At 32.6% G+C, this 21,163-nt stretch overlaps 1 protein-coding gene across 1 annotated transcript in view; it reads left to right on the plus strand.

Moving 5' to 3' along the window:
- The window catches only part of LOC124357526 (putative helicase MOV-10), a 78,561-nt gene extending 61,100 nt beyond the window's left edge, over nucleotides 1–17,461 (plus strand). Inside the window, exons 19-21 of the mRNA XM_046809408.1 lie at nucleotides 7,014–7,187; nucleotides 10,684–10,869; nucleotides 13,612–17,461. Coding sequence (XP_046665364.1) covers nucleotides 7,014–7,187; nucleotides 10,684–10,869 — 360 coding nt within the window. The 3' untranslated portion in view covers nucleotides 13,612–17,461. The remainder of the gene's footprint in view (nucleotides 1–7,013; nucleotides 7,188–10,683; nucleotides 10,870–13,611) is intronic.
- The last annotated feature ends 3,702 nt before the right edge of the window (nucleotides 17,462–21,163 follow it).

The following is a 21,163-nucleotide window of genomic DNA, read 5'->3' on the forward strand; positions in this document are numbered from 1 at the left end:
ACCAATTGAAATTTATCAACAAATTAGCGAGGTTCATGGACAAAATGCTAAGAGTGATTCAATGGTTAGAAGATTGGTCAGAGTGTTCAATGAAGAACGTGATAATTCATGCCCGTCTTCGGTTACTGATAAACTATTTCACACAATTGAAGAGAAGTTCAAGAAGTTTACAATTAGTGCTCTTTCTATGTACTTTCCACAAATCTCACGATTACTAATACATGAAACTGTTCAATAATAATAATAATAATAATAATAATAATAATTTTATTTGTCATGAAAAATGTATTACATCATTGACAAAGTCATAGTATATTGCTTATTGTTAACCAAGTCAATACAATAGTCAATAAAGTCTTACAAGTAAATTAAATAAAATAAATAAAAAATCACAAAAATGACAGTACAAATTGTCAGTAACAGTAACAAACACATTAAAAATCAATACTTTTGGTGTTGAAGAATTCATCTAGACTGTTAAAAACGGATTCTCCAACAACCGGAATATAACTTATTCTTAAAGATATCAAAGGGATATGAGCAATATTTTTTCTCCAGAAAGTTATAAATTTTCAAAGATACTACAACATGACTGGTGAGGGTTTTGCTTAATCGAAAATGTCCAATTTCAGCATTGTTTCGATTACGCGTGTTGTGGTCATGAATTTTATGTTTAAAATTTTAACAAATTTGGATTTTTATGGATGTAAACCACCGAGTCATATATTATACAAATTTAGAACCGTCTGAAAACGAAAATTTATGAAATGGGGTTTGCAATGCTCTCTGGTATCACACTTTTTTAGAGCCCTAATTTGCCTTTTTTTGTAATACTAGTATTTCGGAAATTCTGGTGCAATTACCATATAGGACTAATCCATATCTAAAAACAGATTGGAAAAAAAGGCAAAGTATGCGGCTCTTATAGAATTTAGTGGTACAATATCATTCAGTCTACTCAGAAGATAAATGACTCGTGAGAGTCTTTTATTTAGATAATCAATATGTGTTGCCCATGTCAAATTTCTATCAAGGTTGATACCCAAGAATTTAACTGAGTCTGAATAGCTTTCGTCCAATGACCCAGCAATATGCCTAAGAGTAAACAACATTTTTGTTGTTTTGTCTTTATTTAGCAAAAACCCATTAGCATGAAACCAGTTTGATGCATTTTTTAATGTATCATTTGCCAACAGCTCCAGATCATGTACACTTTGACTGACATTAAAAAGTGTAGTATCATCTGCATATAATATGGTTTTCGAGTTAAGAGATAATGGTAAATCATTTATATAGATTAAAAAGAGTGGGGGACCTAGGACGGAGCCCTGTGGAACTCCCACTCCACGAGGGCTTCTTTAGACCACTTACCATTATTAAAGACCAGTTGCTTGCGATTGTTAATATATGATTCAAAAAAAATTTAGATTAGGCCCAGAAAATCCGTAATGTTTTAGTTTAGATATAAGAATTTTACTATCAACACAATCAAAGGCCCTGCTCAAGTCACAAAAAGTAGCCCGAGCAAAGCCCTTGCTCTCGAAAGCTGAGTGAATTTGTCTAACTAATTGATCTAGAGCATTAAAAGTTGATTTATCCTTTCTAAACCCAAATTGTGAAGGTTCCAGAAGGTTATTACTTTCCCAGAAAGTAGTAATTTGCTTACAAACCAATGATTCAATTAGCTTACCCAATACAGGAATTACAGAAATTGGGCGGTAGCTTTGAGGTTGGTCCTTAGGACCCCTTTTAAAAAATTGGACATACTCGTGAAATCTTGAGTTGCTCAGGGAAAATACCGTCATGAAGCAGATGATTAATAGACACTGCCAGAGGTTCAGCCACACTACCAATAATACTTTTTAACAAATTGTTAGACATACTATATATGTCTTGACTATCAGAATTGCTCATTCCCCTGACAGCATCCAAAAACATCATTTGAAGTAACAATTTTCCATTTAAAAATGTACTAAGCTATCATTAGAGATTGATTCCATAAGTTCAACAAATGTAAACTGGAATTAACAAACCTTATTTTTAATTTCTTTTACAGATTCGAGAAAAAAATCATTAAACACATCAGGCTCAATATTACAAATATTTTGTTTGCTGTTTGCTGTATTATATTTAATTACATCCCAGGCAGCTTTACATTTATTTTTACTATTTTGAATGTACTCAACATTTTTAGCATGTTTTGCCTCATTTATAGAACACCTGTATTTACACTTCAACTCATAAAACCCATATTTTAGATGTATATTATCCCTGATTACATTTTCTTAATCTGTCCAAGAACAGTAGCCTTTCCTTCATGATAGCTAATTCAGTTGTATACCAATCCTGTTTGTATTTGTTTTTATGCTCTGTTCTTTTTCTATTCACCCTTTTAACAACTTTGTAATGATTAATACTATTCAGTATAACATCAAAAAATTTTAGTAAATAGTGTTGCAGAACTTTGCTTAGTATATTCACTTAACAAGGACGGCCAATCATAAGACTCCAGAAGTAAAGAGAGAGGTTTAATATTCTTTTTAGGTAGTACCATGCTTTGAATACTATTTATATGTTGAGAGGTACCCCTTGAGTCAACAAATCCGTCTTTTTGACATGCATTAACAAGTATCCATCATGATCTGAGTAAGGAAACGATAAGGTAGTTACAGAGGAGACATATAAATTGTGATTAAAGATAAAAACATTATCTAGGCAATTTTTTACCCCTGGTTGCATTTTTATTCAAGGGGAAAAAGTTGAACTGTCTTAAAATGTTTAAAAATTCATTTGCAGTTTTGGTATGTTTTGTAATATCAAACTTACTATTAAAATCACCCCAATTATAATAGTGTAAAATTTCCAATTCATAATAAAATTTAAAAATTTCTCCATTACTAGCAAAAATTCCTGTGGATTGCCATTGGGAGAGTGATATACTGAAACTACAACAGTTTTACAATCATCTAGTATTGCAGCTGCTGCCTCAAAATTTAGTTCGTCACAAAACCTTGTTACATCACATTCCCTAGGCTTTAGTCTATCACTAACAAAATATACAGGTTCCTCCTCTTATTTGTTTTGATCTACAAAAATCTGCAGCACAAGAAAACCCAGTGGGATAAGAACTAATAATTTCATCTTTTGACATCCAGTGTTCTGTTAAGCAAACCACTGAAATATTTAAATCAAGCAAGAAAACTCTCCAAAACAGAAACCTTATTCTTTAGACCTTGAATATTTAAGAAGATTATATTAAGGCTGATTGATTTTTTGTATTGTGCATGGCAGTGCTGTACATACAGGTAGGCTAAATACATTGTCCTGATCTATCAGGTGACAGAGATAAATTAATTTGACTTATATTAGTACTATTTACAGTTGTGTTTAAAATATCTTGAACGACACCCTTACCGATCTCAACAAGCACAGCACTAGACACTTTAGAACCTATATTTTCAACCGCACTACAATTTTCACTTTCATTTTGAAGTGCTGAATGTGTGAAAGGCGGCTGAGCTGCAGAGTGGGTCATGGTCAAAAGGTGTTGCTCTCGGTACAGAGTCTTCAACACGGCTGTCTGCTGACTTCTGTAGTTGATGGTATTGCAGAGAGATTGACTGTTTTAACTTTTTGATAAAACTCAAGATGAGACATACCGTTTTGTAATTCTCCAGATCCTTCATCAAAAGATACAACTTTGATAATTGCTCCAGTGCGATGTTGAAAATCTACAAGTTTTTTAGCAAAATATTGTATTGGAACATTATCCCGTACACAGCCCATTGGAGAGCAAATAAGCTGTTTAAATTTTTTTAATTTGAAATCCTGTAGAAACTGTTCAAAAGCTTGCATCATAGTCAATCCAAATTAGGCTTTTGGTAATGTCTAGTTTTTCGTCACAAGACCATTAAATAGTTGCTCCTTCAGTTTTTTGACATGTCAGATGATTATTAATAAAGTCATTAGGTTGTGGTCTATTAAATTTTTCTCTGAAAACCACTGCCACGCCCTGAGTCATTTTTAACGTCAGCTGAAATACAGTGAGAGAAAGCCGTGTCAGCAGAGGTTTTTAAATTCTTCTATGACATCAAACATATCACTTTCAACTAAATTAATTGGTAAGGTTGTATCCATTCTCTTCTCTTTATCCTGCTGAAAGATTGAACTTATAGTGTCTGAAATTGAATACGCCAAATTTAGTTTTTCCCCTGTTGTTCAAATGCAACCCGTGGTGTGTAAAGTGGAAACGTTTGAGTACTAGATCCAGATCATAAGGTGAACGGAGTCAAGACGACTAACTAACTCTCTTATATAGTTGTTAGCTTTGAGAATATGATTATGGTAACTATCAGTAACATGTAGATCACACCTCGCTGGGATTGTCGTTAAAAGTACAGGTGTCTTTTTTGCTTAACTGAACCAGTTCTTGTTCCAAGGTTGAGTAAATTGGACGAAAGTCCTTACATAGAGTGTCATTAGTTCCTCCATCACAAAGATGACATCATCCTTAGTATGTGAAGCAGTCTCAGCTACTTGGAGGAGGCAGGCATTTGGCATAACTGAGCCTACTACTTTAAGGTTGTTTGGATTAATCCACTCAATTTTCTGTGCCAGTCCTCTACCCTGACTATCTGAGTACAATGAGAGTCTCAGTTTATTACAATTCATTACAATTAATTGTACACTATACAATACTCTACACCTTGATCTTTTATTTTCAGGTTCCTGAGTTATTACTCATTTAGAGGATTACAACACAATGATAAATCTAGCAAAGTAAATATCAGGCTGCACTACCAGCAGACATCTTGACATACGCTCGATAACACCCATATTACATCCCACTCAAACACTTACATCTTATTTTTGGTTGTAGAGTTATAGTTTATTAATATAACAAATATTATTTATTTTTTATTAGATACTCAAAAAATATATACTTTACAAGAAAAAGCAAAATATAACATTGGGTGTGCATTAATTTTTTTTAATAATGAATTTCCTTTTAATTCTAAGTACAAAAATAAAGGCATTACGTGTTTTAAGTTACATTATTATTATGTGGTAAAACTCAAGGTCATTTCATTATAGCTGGCCTTAAATGCACATTAATGTTTGATTCTCATCCTGCAAAAGTATTTTAGAAATTCAATACCATGTTAAAATAAAAATCATGTTTTATTTTAACCTGAACACAAAAAATATTAATTTAGAATCTAACACTAATTTGTAAAAACGTCCACTAATCTTGCCAAATTAAAAACATAATATTTAGTTTCCATGGGTAGATAACAATTTTAGTGTCACAAATACTCATTTCTTATATGTATACTACATTTTTGAAGTACTTTATTTTTAATTTTTTTACATTGAGTCTCAAAGCCATTAAGAAGTACATCAATACTTTGCATTGAACAAGAAATCCAAGAAAAATATTAATTTATGAATGGGTTGATTCCAATACTTGATACCTTGATTCATAACGGTATTAAGATATCGACGATTCTTAATCCCTCAGCTCTGTTCACTTGTTTCTGATACCGATATTTTAAAAATATTTTATTATAAAACACTGTAATCAACTGATGTAAAATCAACAGAAGTGCTTAAAATATGCTTTCAAAGGCATGATTTTACAATATCACTATTAATGATGCATGAAAGCTGAATCTTGAATTCACTAAATCTTCAAATAAGCCTATTCTATGGGTCTGCTGCAACTATTTGTGGATGCCACCTTATCAGCAGTACACAAATTACCTATTGTTAAAATATGTATTATAATTTCTGTATGATATATAAATATAGGTGTACAAAATAGTTACTGCATTAAAAATACCTTATTTTTTTATTCTAAAAGTTTGTGTTTTATATATTTGATTGCACCTTGCCACGAGTCTGCAGCATCCATTCGTGGCCAACAACTGATTGGCAGTATGCAAGTTACCGATTGCAAAAACATGTTTTCATAATTTCTGTTTTTTTAATGAAAAAACGTGGATATATAACCACATAAACAAATTACAGTAGTTTTACGAATAATATTTTGCTTATAGTTTTTGTCTTCTTTGTCTGCCCATGTTCATGCATAGCCATGTGTTTTATTGCATCTATGTGCTGACATCTGCTTCTCAGCAGTAAAGAAACAGATATTCACTCATTTTTATCCCATAAGTAAGTTCCGTTTGAGTATATAAAAAAATGTACAGATACAGAACAAATATTAATTGTACAAAAATCTACAACTCTTGTAACTTCCAAAATTTTGTAGGCACATCCCATAGCTTGGTACAAGTTTTTGTATGCCTTCTTCATAGAAGGTTGCCGCCTGTGTTTTCAACCATTTGGTAACTTGTTCATTCAGCTCGTCATCATCATTTAAGTGTTAACTACTAAGGAAAGATTTCAGGTGTAAGGAAGGACACGTGGTTCATGTACACGTCAAACACGTCCCAACAAAATTCCTGTAGGAGTTTCATTATCACATGGGCAGTGTGAGGTCTGGCTCAAGTGTGTTTTTGTGACATCGACAACTTTGCTTTTCCCCCTCCATTTCATAGATAGATAACTATAGTAATGTAACATTGAGGTTTTATGAATGATATTTTACTTGAATATTATAATTTTGATGTATAAAATGTTAATGCAAAAATGACAGCAGCTTGGCTGTTAACAAACAGTAGTATCACTAGAATATGTTTACATTACTGGGTGTAGTTGTGTGTTAGGACTCTTTAGTATTTAAATATAGCTATTTTCCTAACACTTCACAAGTACATTTTTAAAATAATCTGGTATTTTTGGCTAATTTTTGGTATTATCTGATGGCTTACAAAAAAATTCTTATATGACTGAAATTAGTGCTAGAGAGATCTCTCTTACACTTAACTCGAAGATCGAGATGACTTCAGAACCACTTACCATCAGCACCAGTGTCTGCTTACTAGAACGGGTATTATTCTAAAATATGTAGAAGCGGTACAAAATAATTTTATTTTTCGTGTTGACAGGTTCAAAAGTTTCATAAAGCATTTGGCATTCTTGGATGGGATATCAAAGTTGGCTCAATAGAAGAGTTCCAAGGAAGTGAAAAATTAATAGTTTTCATCTCAACTGTACGGTCCAGTATGGCACTGGTCGACGAAGATTATCGCTTTAATTTGGGCTTCCTTAAGAATCCCAAGGTAAGTCTAGGTGTATATTTTAGTATTACGAATCTATACATTTAAATTAAAGATCTTTCCAAAAGACCTTATTTGTTTTTAAGTAAGGATGTGCTTAATTGATTTTACTCAATAATTTAGATTACCCATTTTGGTCAGATCTTTGTTGAACAATGTTTTTTTTTTTTTTTTGTGCTTTGAATGATTTATTACCTGTTAAAAGTTAACTATTGGACCACCGTTTGTGTGAACTGACAGAACGTTTTTAATATTTAGCAAGATAAAACAAGAAACAATACAATTTATTTCTTATTTGTGTACAATGATATTTTATTGCTAATTAAAGAATTGGTTGCATGATAGAAAAATAAATCACTGTTAAGGCTGATAACATGTTGTACGAGGGTCTTCCAGAAAGTAAAGAACGTTTTGTTATAAGTCAATAAAAACAAAAGATAAGAGCATGAAAATTTATTTATAAATACTTATAAACTTACTCTATTTTTCTACAAAATCGCCGGAACTGTCAAGGCACTTGTTGTAGCGTGGCACCAGTTTTTCTATACCGACGTTATACTGTTCTGCCGCCAAGGAATGAAGCGACGTTTTTACTCCTTCTTTGAGGTCTTCGTCACCCAAAAAGTTTTTTCCGCCTAAAAACACTTTCAACTTTGGAAACAAGTGATAGTCACTCAGAGCCAGATCTGGACTATACGGAGGGTGTCCGAAGATTTGCCATTTGAAAGAATTGAGTTCTGCTTTGGTTCGTGCACTGCAATGAGGCCGAGCATTGTCGTGGATCAGCACCACTTTCGACGACAGCATTCTGCGTCGTTTGTTCTGAATAGCACGGCGAAGCCGATGCAAGGTCTCGATGTAGGCCTCTGAGTTGATTGTTTCGCCTCTCGGCATGAACTCCACATGGATTAGGCCTTTTCGGTCCCAAAAAACTGTTGCCATCTATTTCCTGGTGTTCAAATTTGGTTTTTCTTTCCTGTTTTTTGTTGGTGAATTCGAGTGATGCCATTCCATTGACTGGAGCTTTGTTTCCGGGGTTCGATAGGAAACCCAAGTTTCGTCACCCGTTACGATGCGGTCAAGAAACGCATCACCTTCTTCGTCATACTGAGTCAAAAACTCAAGAGCTGCTCCCATCCGTTTAGTCTTGTGGACATCAGTAAGAATCTTAGGCACCCAACGAGCACACATTTTCTGATAACCAAGACGTTCAGTCACTATTTCGTGTAAAAGCGACCTTGAAATTTGTGGAAAAAATTCCACTAGACCACTCAAAGTGAAACGACGGTTTTGTTGAATTTTTCCATCAACTTTCTCTGCCAACTCGTCAGTAACGAGTGACGGCGGCCTTCCACTTCGTTCCTCGTCGTGCACATTAGTTCGACCTTCCTTAAATTGAATGCACCATTTTCTCACTGATGACTCGTTCATCGCATTGTCACCGTAAACTGCCTTAATTTGCCTATAAATTTCAATAGGTCGAACATTCTGTGCATTCAGAAACCGTATCACACTACGCAGTTCACACTTGGCGGGATTTTCAATTAACGCCGCCATTTTAAACTTTCACAGGAGACGCAAACGTGACCTCACGGTACCGCTACTCAGCTCACACTGAGGCAGAAGGTGTGGCTAACGAACAAGCTATCTACCGCGGTGGTGGGGGAACTGCGCCGCCCGTGATGCGCAATCGTTCTTTACTTTCTGGAAGACCCTCGTATGAATGTCAAGTCGCATATTGTGTTTATAAGTCGATGCATTCATATAACTGCAAACTATGTTAAGGGGTTAGTAGCATGTGATTTATATAAATTGCTAAAGCAATTGGAATCCAGTTTGATTGTTGGTAAGATACACTATGGCATAAACCTTAAATTAATAATGTATTGGAAAGCGTGTCATACTAATTCAAATTAAAAGTGATGTCAAATGTCAGTGCATATATTTTCCCAAACCTAAACAATAACAGCTTCAAAAACACATATGAATGAAGTTTTTGGTTTAAAGAAAACATTGGGACCAGGTTGTGATAGAATAAAATTACTTTTGTGGCAAAGAACTCTATCAATAAGCGGGCACTAAATCTATCATAAGTTAGGGCAAAAACACTGACGAAATATCAAACTCACAGGAGTCATTATAAGGATAGTGTAGGGAAGGGAGAGTGATGCCTATTGCATAAGCTCACAGAGTTACAATTAAATAGTACTGAGTAACTACTTATTATTGTCCAGGGGACGAGAGCCAATTTTTATTGTAAAATCACACGACCTGGTTTTATTTCAACTACATAAATGTCCCTTAAGAAAGAAGTGATCATCAGCTGCGCTAGTTTTGGTGATGACCAAAATTGTAAGGTATCGAAATGGTTACAAATATTTAAATGACATTTTTTCTCAGATAATAATTTTCTTAGCTTTACACACTTAAAACCAGCTGTCAGACACGTAAATAAATGTTTAAAAAGTGTCAGCTAAGTATATACAGACCATTAAAGTGGTGACTTTCACTCTCTTTATCCAGTTGTCTAACAGTGATATAACTATTATTTACGCAACTGAAAGTTGCTTTAAGGTATGTCAAGCTGGAACAAATTTAACCCTCTTGGTACCCTCCTATTTCAACCTCCATAAAAATTATCGTGTCTGACGATTCATTTCTTGTTAAGAAATATTCCTCTATTGTTTGTAAGATAGGTTGTGTGCTTATACAGTGTAAATTGGCGCTCGGCTCCTAGACTATTACTACAAAACGTAACAACATTCGTTTTGTATGTCATACATCAGGTTTAATCTTATCATACTCTCATATAATAACAAACCATCTATAGTACAATATTCTTATATGAAACAATAGGCTAATAATAAAAAACTTAAAATCTTCAAAATACACAACACTTCGTGTAATAATCATTTGTGATTCATATGCTCAGCAGTAGTAGTAAAATAACCAGTGGTAAATTATCCAAATTTTAACTTACAAAATCAATTTTCCTGCTTTAATAAATTGCTTCTTATATTTGACTAGCCGTAGAATGGCTACAGAAAAACTTTTATTTGAATTGAAATACAAACTGTAGTTATTATTTATTGTTATATGTTTTGTACCTTTGGAAGTAAAAGTGAAAACATTATGATAAGTTGTACTCTTCATTTGTACTTCCAGAAACATATTAACACGTTATAATTAAAAATTATATTTCTGTTTGATTTAGGGTTTAATACTTCTAATCTGAGATGATTTTAAAACTACTGTTTGGTTTATTCGTACTGTACAAAATCAGTGATAAAATTTGTATTAGGTATTTCACTAATTATTTCATTGAGACAGGATTTCTGTTAAGCGTTTCCACTTTATTCCCTCCCTCGTAGTGTTTACAAAATATAATTCACAGAGAATTTTAGGGTTGTGCAGCAACTCAAAAGCACAATAACCACATTCTAAAGCATTAATTCTTGTTATTTATGTTAATTTCTTAAATATTTTGTTTCGGTTCCAGCGATTCAATGTCTCAATCACCCGAGCAAAGGCCTTACTGATTGTAGTAGGCAACCCCAAGATCTTGAGACATGACAAGAATTGGTACCAACTGCTCAACTACTGTCGCCAAAATGGTGCAGTCGTTGGGATCCCCTTTCCTGCAGAAGAGCCCCCACCGCAGCTTGACCCCCATATCGCCAGCTAGGTATACATTTGTAATATCCTTATGTGCCCTACATCATGAAAAAACACTTTTACTTACACTTTAATACATTCACTTCATGAGAAACTTCACTATTGAATCCTAGTTTATTAACTTACGTGTGACTATAGTTAGACTAATGTGTGACTATCAACACATGGTAGCTCAATTTTCACTAATTAAAATAAACAGCATTTTAATTTATAAAACACGTCTATCGGGGCAAATTCATTTCTTATGTGATCTCAGAACAATTGTAAACATTTTTAATACTTTAGCTCATAAATATCAACAATAAAATAAATGGAACAATTTGCATGTGCTCTATAAAGTTAATGTCTTAACCGTTAGATGCCAAGCAAGAAGGAGCTCGTAGAAGGGCGATGCAAATGGAAAAAGCTTACTTTATAATCTCAAACATACGCCAATATATCTCTTTTTAAAATACTAATTTCTTTATTAATTTTTATACTTGAATTATTTTAATTTATTCCAATATAAATTTATTTAGTTTGATATATTTTCAATTCATTTTTACACTTACGGGGCAGTTACTTAAAACAGTGACTATTTGGTTGTGTCCTGTGGTTCAACTGTATTCCCACACATGTATTTGTCGTGAACATTCACTCGTTTTAAATTTGATTTCCTTTGTTGATCTGTCACAAACATTTTTTTGGCGATGGAAGGGCTGTATTATGAAAGTCTAATATTATGTGATTGCATACCTTGCAGATACCACAATTTGTATTTAATAATCACTTTAGAAGTTATTACTTGTTTTCTACTTCTTGTACATTATTTCATCAAATTTAATAAGACACTATTGAAATTCTCTTTTTTAACCTTACCAAAACACAACTTATTATGACTGTCGAAGACCGACATTAAACTTTTACTGATCATGTCATCTTAGAGGCACTGTCAGGCTCTAACCTCTTACAGCTTGGTTGTAGTAATCCTACTGTGCAGATGTGTAATGCCACCAAGTACACTATTGTTGCTAAGACTAGTCGGATAAACAGCTGACTAACCTGCTCCATCTCAACTTTGTTTATTCAACGTTTGTGTGCTGTACGCAGATGAAAACAACCTATTTTGTTCAGCAATTTTTAATTTATTACATGAGAGATTAAATTTCTGTAAGATTATTGAGAAATCCTAATGGATAAATACATGATTTTTTAAAGAAGTAGTTAGCATTGCAGTAAAAAGTACGGATTTTTCATTTATCTGTGTTTGTTATTTTATCATTGTTCATACTTTAAATGTAGAGATTTAATCAGTCCAGCGTTATTAAATCTTCATTTTTGTAACATAAACCTAAACAGTATTATGTGTAGATAAATTTAGATTTTGTAATGAATCGTTGATCATTCGATCTATTTCATAATCTGACTAACTCAGGTTATCAAACAGTTGGATTACCACACGATTCCACTCTATAAATAAAATCAACCTTCAGAGATATATAACCTATAGTTTTAGGGAAAGAAATAAATGTTAATATTCTTATTGATGCTTATAAGGGAGAAATGCAATACCATGTCGTGGCCTAGTGAAAGCTAATCCTAATAATAGTAAAGTGAAGTAATGTCTTATTGTACCAGGCGAAGTTAGGGCTAAGAAGCCCTCTCTAACACTTAACCTGGGGACCAACGGCTTAAAGGCAACTTCCGAACCACCATCCGCCAGCCAGGCAGGCGGGCTGCTTGCAAGGACAGGATCGCTCAGCGGTCACCCATCCAAGCAGCAGCCACGCTCGGCGTTGTTTAATTTGGTTATCTCATGATAACCGCCATACCCACTTCACTACACCATTGGCTAATAATAAGTTGGTTGGAAAAGTCAGTTTCCTTTGTGTTCACATGATAACAGACTGAATTTCAATCTTAAAATTGTACAAGATGTACTTTTCACACACAAGGAATCTTGACATATCAATGAGTAGATCCCGGGAAAGGTCATGTATTGTAATTAAAATCACCCACCTAAAAAGAGTGAAAATCTATAAGATGCAGAAGTTACTTAAACATTCTGTCATATGTAATGACCTATACATTAGTAAGTTGCCCTTGTAGGCATACAAAGATTATATTAAAACAGTTGTTTGAATATAGTTGAACAAAATAAAATTGTGATGTAAACAGGATTTTTCCTGACATTTGCCATTGTTCAGTAATAAAAAAAAATCAGTAACACTACATTTCAAGATCTGCAATCTGATCTCTTCAGTAGGTGAATACCTAACCTAACACAGCTGTAATCTAGGTTAAAAGAAATAAATTATACCAGAGCGTTGTGACACATGTAAGTCAGGAATCGCATCAAACAAGTTGGGTGTTAATTTCATGCACACTATCTCTAAAACATGTACTTAATGAAAGCATGTGTTTATTTAAAAATATAAGTGGTTACTTAATTACGCTAATGTAATATATGTAACTATATTACAAACTTCTACTTACAACTAAAAGTAAACTTCAAAGAATACTTAACTATATGTTAATATTTAGTAATAAATATAATATAATATAATATTTCATATTATAATATAGTTACTCTACTGGATTTAAAAGTGCAAGTGTACAAATAGAATGTATATTTATTTTTGAATCTAATTATGCTCTTTTATTTGGAGTTTTAAAATTGTAAGAGTATTTTTAATGGTTTGGAATAAACCTTACATTCATCCATTAAAATTGCACATTATTTCATTTGTTGACTAATTATTTTATCTTTCAGATTAAAAAGGCTGTCAGCAGTATGGAGGCATCTTTCTTCAGATTTTATTTTTAGTCAAACTAACACATCTATTCTTATTTTAATTACAAAGATTTATCCACCATTTTTTAAGATAGCAGCTATAACCAACACCATTGTTATATTTTTTTATGTTTGTAAGTGTGTGGTTTTTATGAGACTTGTGTTTTAAATGTAAGAATTATATTGAAAAGCAACATTAGATATCCAATTAACCCTTCAATTGCAGGGTTGTTGATATTCTGTTAATACCTTACTACTGGGTTCTTTGCCGTACTGGGGGGTGGAAAAGAAATAATCTGGTTTTGTAACCGGTCCGTTCATTTAAGCTATGTACATATCGTTGAATTAGTAATTTTTGGGATATGTAGAATAGTGCGAGGCTTGACAACTCACATAGTCTGATATTGCACTCAGCTAACTGGTAGTGCTGTTTGCAATGTCGGGCAAAATTTCATGTCAAGTAATAATAAAGAGATAATGTTTGACACTGTAATACTACTGGAGTTCGATAACTCTTTTGCAGAATAGAATAACACATATTTTTGTATTAAATATTGTTCATTTGGGAGGAACATCTTAGTTGTGCAAGTTAACTCAAATAAAGAAAAGACACCCAGCAAGTTCTATATATTTAAAGGTATTATTGAATGCGCTAGATATGAATTTTTTTTAAATACTTTATAACTTTGCACTATCTTATCATATATGTATAAAAGATTTATAAAAATCCAAAATATGCAAAAGAAGTATGATTTTATCCTCACCAAAAATATATATATATATAGTTTTAGTGGCTTTACTTTAAAAGTGTTATGTTTTTAGAGCTTTTTGAACTTTAGTGTAAAATCCATTAAGAATGTACATATTTTTAGCCATTTGTTCAATGGCTTTACAACACTGGAAATTCAGCCTATATATGGCTTATTGTATATCTCTCTTTTCAGAATTTTCCAAATGATAATAATAAATTCTCTTCATGAACATTTTCTTACTTTCAAAATTACTCGTAAAAAGTTTAACCTTGAACTAGCCTGATAAGGATACCGGTTCAGCTAATACTTCTCTAAAATCACTAGATTTATTCCTAAAATTAAGCGTAACTTCATCACACATATTACTAATAACCAAAACAAAATATAAACTAAAAATAAATCAATTAGACAGACACCAAAACACAACGATAGCAGATGTAACTAATAAGACAGTCGGCCTAGTCAGCTGGTTACAGTCAAAACAGTTGCTTGCACAAGATGTTTCTTCTAACCATACAAAGAGGAATAAAGTTAGATTTATTGAGTAATAATATATCTCAATCGAAAACTCGTTTATTCTGCCATCGATTGATATTTGGTTTTAAACCGAAACATCGAAAATACACAAATAATAAGCGATTTCCAAAACGTCTTCTTACTATACGGCAGTTGCCAGTTAACGGGTTGAAGTGAGAGCTCAGCATGAAAACAAATGTTTATGTATAGCAGTTGAGGGGTTAATTAATTTTAAGACACAAATGAATGTGTTATGTTTTTAATTTCTTGTACAGTTGGGTTCTTAAAAAACCCCAACATAGGATCAGCTAGAGTGGCATTAGCATTGACAGTTAAAATAGACACCCAGTTTGTTACTTCAAAGTTTCACCTCAAATGTCAGGTGTTATAAAGGAAATTTGGGAGACTTTGGCAGTTGCCTTATTTATACATTTACTGTCTAGTATAGCATACCAATTATAACATAATAAATTACATGCATTCATGAATTTCATACATTTAGAGAGAGAGAGAGAGAGAGAGAGATTTATGATATATGAAATCGAGAAAATGAAAGAAAGTTTAATTTTGTGTCTTTTTTAACAATATTACTCTTTATTGTAAAAAAATTACATTTTCTATTGATCTAATTTGCATTAAAATATATCTCTTTGCCCTGGAACTGGCAGTTTAAAATACTGTAGTAGTTAGTGTTTTAGTTGATTGATATTGCCTACAATTTAAAATTATGTTTTCCCACTCTTGTCACTGCCTTATTTATAATTAATTTTGTTCAACAAAACCTGCAAAGTATTAAAACAGCGATGCATTTATATATTTTTACACCTAAGTTGAACCTTGGAATATAACACTACATTCTACAAAAAAAAAAATATATATATATACATTTGATTCTAAATTTGGATTTTAAAATTATATAAAGAAAAATAACATGGAAACCATTTTGCAGAATAGGAAACTTAAAATTGGCTATGCTAACCTGCTGACCATTAGAATTAGGTACTTTAAAAGTTTGAAACAAGAACTTCATTATTATCTTTTTGATCTCTCAGTAAACTGTTTTATTCATGTTTGTTTCATTTGACACAATATAAATTTGTGTTATCACAAGTTAATTAAAATCAACAATATATATCAAATCCATGTGCAGGTAAACATACCTCATAAAATCAAACAGAATCAGAATCCAAAAACAACAATAAAACCAACACCATGGAATAAATGCAAACCGTTTTAGCAACCAGAATAAAATAACATGAATTATTAAAAGAACAAGAATTGTCTCTCTGATAGGAGACCAACTTAGTAATATAGTATTAAAATATCAATGACTGCCATTACCAGGGTAAAGATCAAACACACACTTGTAACAAATTAATAACAATTTTTTTAACACTCAGTGTATGGAGTGTATTGGATAATTTTATGCCTTTGATATGTTTGTTACCAAATAAAACACTATGAAAGACTGTAATTAAACATAGTCATAAAACATGTTTTAAACTATTGTACTGTTATTGTATATTGTGTACTTGTTAACATTTATAGTGATGTTACAATATTATGTATTTGTTAAGTTTTAATTAGCTTAGAAAGTTTTATCTGTTTGATATTATGCATTTGGCTGTTTAAGTCATATTTCAATATTGTTACCTGTTTGTTTCTGTAAGTGGATGACCATCACTAAAGCATTTATCCATCTTCCAGTTATAGAATATGTTGTTTGCATTTTGTGCTTTATCATAATAATTAATCAATACAATAATATATAATAGTTATATATTGTCCGATAACAATATATAAGTATATAATGTAGACAATGAAGTTCAAATATTGCATTGAAAGAAGAAAGGTTGAGAATAGAATACAACCATCTCAACCAGCACTGCATAGTGGGCAAGGGGTTAGCTGTTTTTTGTCGGACTTTCGTTTTTGTCTTACCGTAACAGAAAAATTAGGCTAACAGTTTTATATTTTTTATTTCTGTGTACAAATTTAAAAAATATTTCTTATCTGAGTACGTTTAATGGAACAATTCTATCATTCACTTTATAGCTCTGTTAACAAAAGTAACATTTCTGTTCTTTTTTTTTTCCTTGACATATTCTATAATGGAGCATTTACAATTACATCTTGTGTGAGTAAACCAATTACATATTACTGTAATTATTAAGTCGGTATAAATCGTTGTTGAATTAAGGACTGAAATCGGTTACTATTGTGACTTTAAATATGCACACAGTTGGTTGTTGCCTTTACTTGTAATGTATAATTGCAGTAATGTTGTGAGTTTTTAGTATTTGTTGGCGATTTTCAATTCCATGATGAGTATGATGTTATTTAACAATAAGTTTAAATTGTGAGGGTGCATTACTACAAATATCAGTGTTACAGTTGGTCAAATGATAATGTAATGTATTTTTATAAACTATATTGTTAGCAATCATGTGTACTTGTTTAGCAGATTTGTAATTTTATAACTTTTGTAATCACCCACAATAATTAAGCTGTTAATGGAACAAATGTGTCAATTATTACATGATTAAATGTTATTTTCCATACAAGAATTTATTTTTCCCTATGCATAGATTTTTCTGTATTGGATGAATTATTTATTGTTTAATCCTTTAACATGTTTACACATGTCTGTCTCGGCCAGTAAATTCACTGCACTGCGGTGGTTATATTTTTGTGTAGACCATATTCCTCTGCAATCTATCAGCAACAATCTGAAGCATTTCAAGCAGTCATTTGTCTCACTAGATGAAGGTCAAACCATTCTTCTTTTTGTCATACTACGCTTTTTGTTTGGTTTTATTCAGTTGCTTTTTTACATGTCAGCTGATTTTTTCAATGTAATAGAATGCAATGTTCTCAACTCCTACAACTGGGAATAGATGGGTCCATGAAAAGTACCACAATGAAGACGTAATAATATGTACAAAGAATTGTATATAGTTTATTATAGTAAATTAATCAGGTTCATTATCTTGTCAGAAACTAATATTATACAAGGAGTTTGAAGAGTTGAACAATTTCCTTGATGGTTTGGTAAAATTTTAATACACTAGGGAAAATGGACGTTGTCATCTATCTAGAGATAAAACATTAAAAGACAACATTTTGTGTCATATTAAAATGTTAAAAAATCATAATTTATAATTTGATTGTAAAAATCAAGTCTCCGGCAAACTTTGCTTTGGCAATAAATAAATCCCAAAACCAGTCTTCAAAGATGGTTGGTCTTGATATTAGGTAAGACATTGCCTATTATATGTATAAGGTGTGTTCAGAAAATAATTTTTTAATTTTGCAGGTTTGGTAATTTTGTTTAACAAGTATTAATTTATTACGTTGCCACCCATAATAAAATTATGAAGTATAATAAAATTTCCAGCTGTATGTGTTGTTTACTTTTTCAGTGGCAGCTGCTAAGGTTAGACGTGTTTAATGAACTCAATGATTGTCATTTGTTAAAAAAATTGGACCAAAATATTTGTATCAAATTGTGTGCGAAAAAAGTGAAATAAAGTGTAACAAGGTATGGGAAATGTTAATAAAGGTCTATGGTAAGTCTGATATAAGTAAAACAAGGGTTTATGAGTGGTGTAAACATTTCAAAGATGTAATGAAGATGACGAACGTTCCGGATGCCCAAGCGTATCAACAACCGATGAAAGTATGAAAAAGTGGGAGAAATAGTTATGGACGATCACGTATTATGATCAAAGAAGTTACTGATGATGGTGTATCAAATGGCTAATGCCATGAATTTTTCAAAAGTATGGGTATGTAACGTTGAATTTTAAACAAAAACCGTGGCAAATGGAAGTTGCTCAGGAATCACTAAATAAAGTCAATAACGATGCAGAATTACTGAAACGTGTTGTAACAGGTGACAAAACATGAGTTTATGGATATGACGTCAAAACTAAGGCTCAATCAGCCCAGTGGAAGCGTTCTGGATTGCCAAGACTGAAAAAGGTTCGACAAGTGCAGTCAAACGTGAAAGTTATGCTTACTGTGTTCTTCAATTTGAATGGCATCATAAATTCTTTTTTTTATCTTGAGGGAAAGAGACGAATTGTCTCCACACTTTGTCTTTAAAGGACCTTTGTGCCTTTCTTACTTTTATTTGTGTCCTCAGAATTTGAGACTTTTACAGAAGCCGATCAGATTTGAGGGCTCCTGTTCTGTGATGTCCTTGAGGAGATATGCTCTCAAGAATCTTTTCCGAATTTTTGATATGGCAGGACAGTTTAGCCAAATATGCTCCACTGATTCCTTCTCTTCTCTGCAGAGTCTGCATTCATCAGTCTGGTTAAAGCCCACCCTCACCTTGGCTTGGATGAAAAGAGAAATTAGGTTTATTTGTAGTAAAGTATAGTAGAAGCTAGATTTTTTTGGGAAGTTTTCCCGATAGGTGAGGGTAGAACGAAAAGAAAAGTGAGTGTGTTAAGGATAGATAAAAGATGCACACCAATTCAGCTCAGCCTGATCGGATTTACCATAGAAGTCAAGGTTTGGATTAGACCGTTTCCAGGTGTGCACACACGAAAATACAGCACTTAAGAAGAGAGTAGATGGCTGTGTTGGGGTATGAAAACCCATCATCATGAATTCTTACCACAAGATCAAACGGTCAATAAAGGAGTACTACTTGCAAGTTCATTGCAACAGTATGTGAAGCAATCCAAAAATACGCCCGGATATCTGGCAAAACATTTCATGGAGCACCATGACAATGCACTTGCTCACAATTCATTGCTCGTTTGAGAATTTTTGGTCAAAAACTTAATGATGCCCCAGTCTACATATTCTCCAGGCATGGCTTTGTGTCTTTTTTGTTTCCAAAAATAGTAAAGAGAACCTCAACAAAGGGCCATTGTTTTACATAGATGTCATCAAAAGTGCATCACTGAAAGAGCTAAATGTCAAAGATCGAGTTTGAGATGTGTTTCGAGGGTTGCAAGAAGCGTTGGCATAAGTGCCTAATATCTAATGGTATATCAAAGTAGGCATGCACAAACTCCTCCAGACTGCAACCACTGTTAGATGATCTTCTGTTAGTTGCTAGTGGGAGGAATTATTTTATTTCATCAGGAAGATTGTTGCAGTATTTGGCTCCAATGGTTGCTGATGGTTGTTTCTCAAATATAGTTAAGTGATAGATAGGAAGAGCGTTAGCTCTCCTTGTTTGATAATTATGGATATCTACTCCTCTTGACTGATTTTGCTTGTTTTTCATCCCTACAATGAAAAGTCCAATAACAGTAAGGATACTCAGACATCTAAATAAATCGCTGCAAGAGTCCCGTTAGGCCTAGGTCAGAGAGGATGCAATCTGCCTTATTCAGAGTATCAAGACTATGGAGGTTTAATTTAACAATTCCTTCTCAAACTCTGCTTTACTATGGCAATAACTAAAGAAAATGGTTTGTGTTGAACTAAGGAAAGATATGACCAGTTGTATTTTGCTTGTTCACCAGGACGATCACATGGCAGTTTAACCCTTCCCTGTTAAAATCTGCTTCACTATGGCAATAACTAAACCATAAGATTAGTCATAGAAATTTGTTTTTGTTTACCTAGGGAAAATTATGACCTGTTGTATTTTGCTTAAACAACAGTGTGTTCTGACAGTTTAGCCACAGTCAAACAAAGGACATAGTCTATAAATCCATTGCTTTTCTTATACTTTTTGGAATCCATATGCTAAGAAATTTTTCAACTGATATGCATTATTTGTTAGATAAGGGTAATTAAAGAATTCAAAATAGAACCCAATGTTAAGAAAATTGTGATAGTTTCTGATGATACTGGGAGGGAAAATAATAACATTTTAATAGCTTTCTTCATTTTTCCAGTCAGAGACCTTTTATTTGACCAGTGTGACAGAAACCTAAGTATATGTTAATCAGTTATTGGGACACGTGAAGAAATAGAACTAAATTTATACCACAATCAAATCGAAAAATATGAAGACTTAAATTTTAAAAAAACACTCCAGTACATTACTGGGCAAATGATTTGTCATGGTTTTTTGTAGAAGCTCCGAAAATAACTACCCACGTGACCAAAGGAGTTTTCAACGAATGAGAATTATACAATTTCTGAACTTTTGTAATAAACAGTTGTTGTATAAAGATAGAGTTGTTTGGATTTGTAATATGTAAATACAATCCTAATCTACTCAGTCCATGACTATCACTCAATGACATTTATTTTATCTATTTATCTAATTGTCTTTTTTGCTTAAAATA

This window comes from Homalodisca vitripennis, chromosome 3 (assembly GCF_021130785.1).
Source record: "Homalodisca vitripennis isolate AUS2020 chromosome 3, UT_GWSS_2.1, whole genome shotgun sequence".
Classification (NCBI taxonomy): Eukaryota; Metazoa; Arthropoda; class Insecta; order Hemiptera; family Cicadellidae; genus Homalodisca; species Homalodisca vitripennis.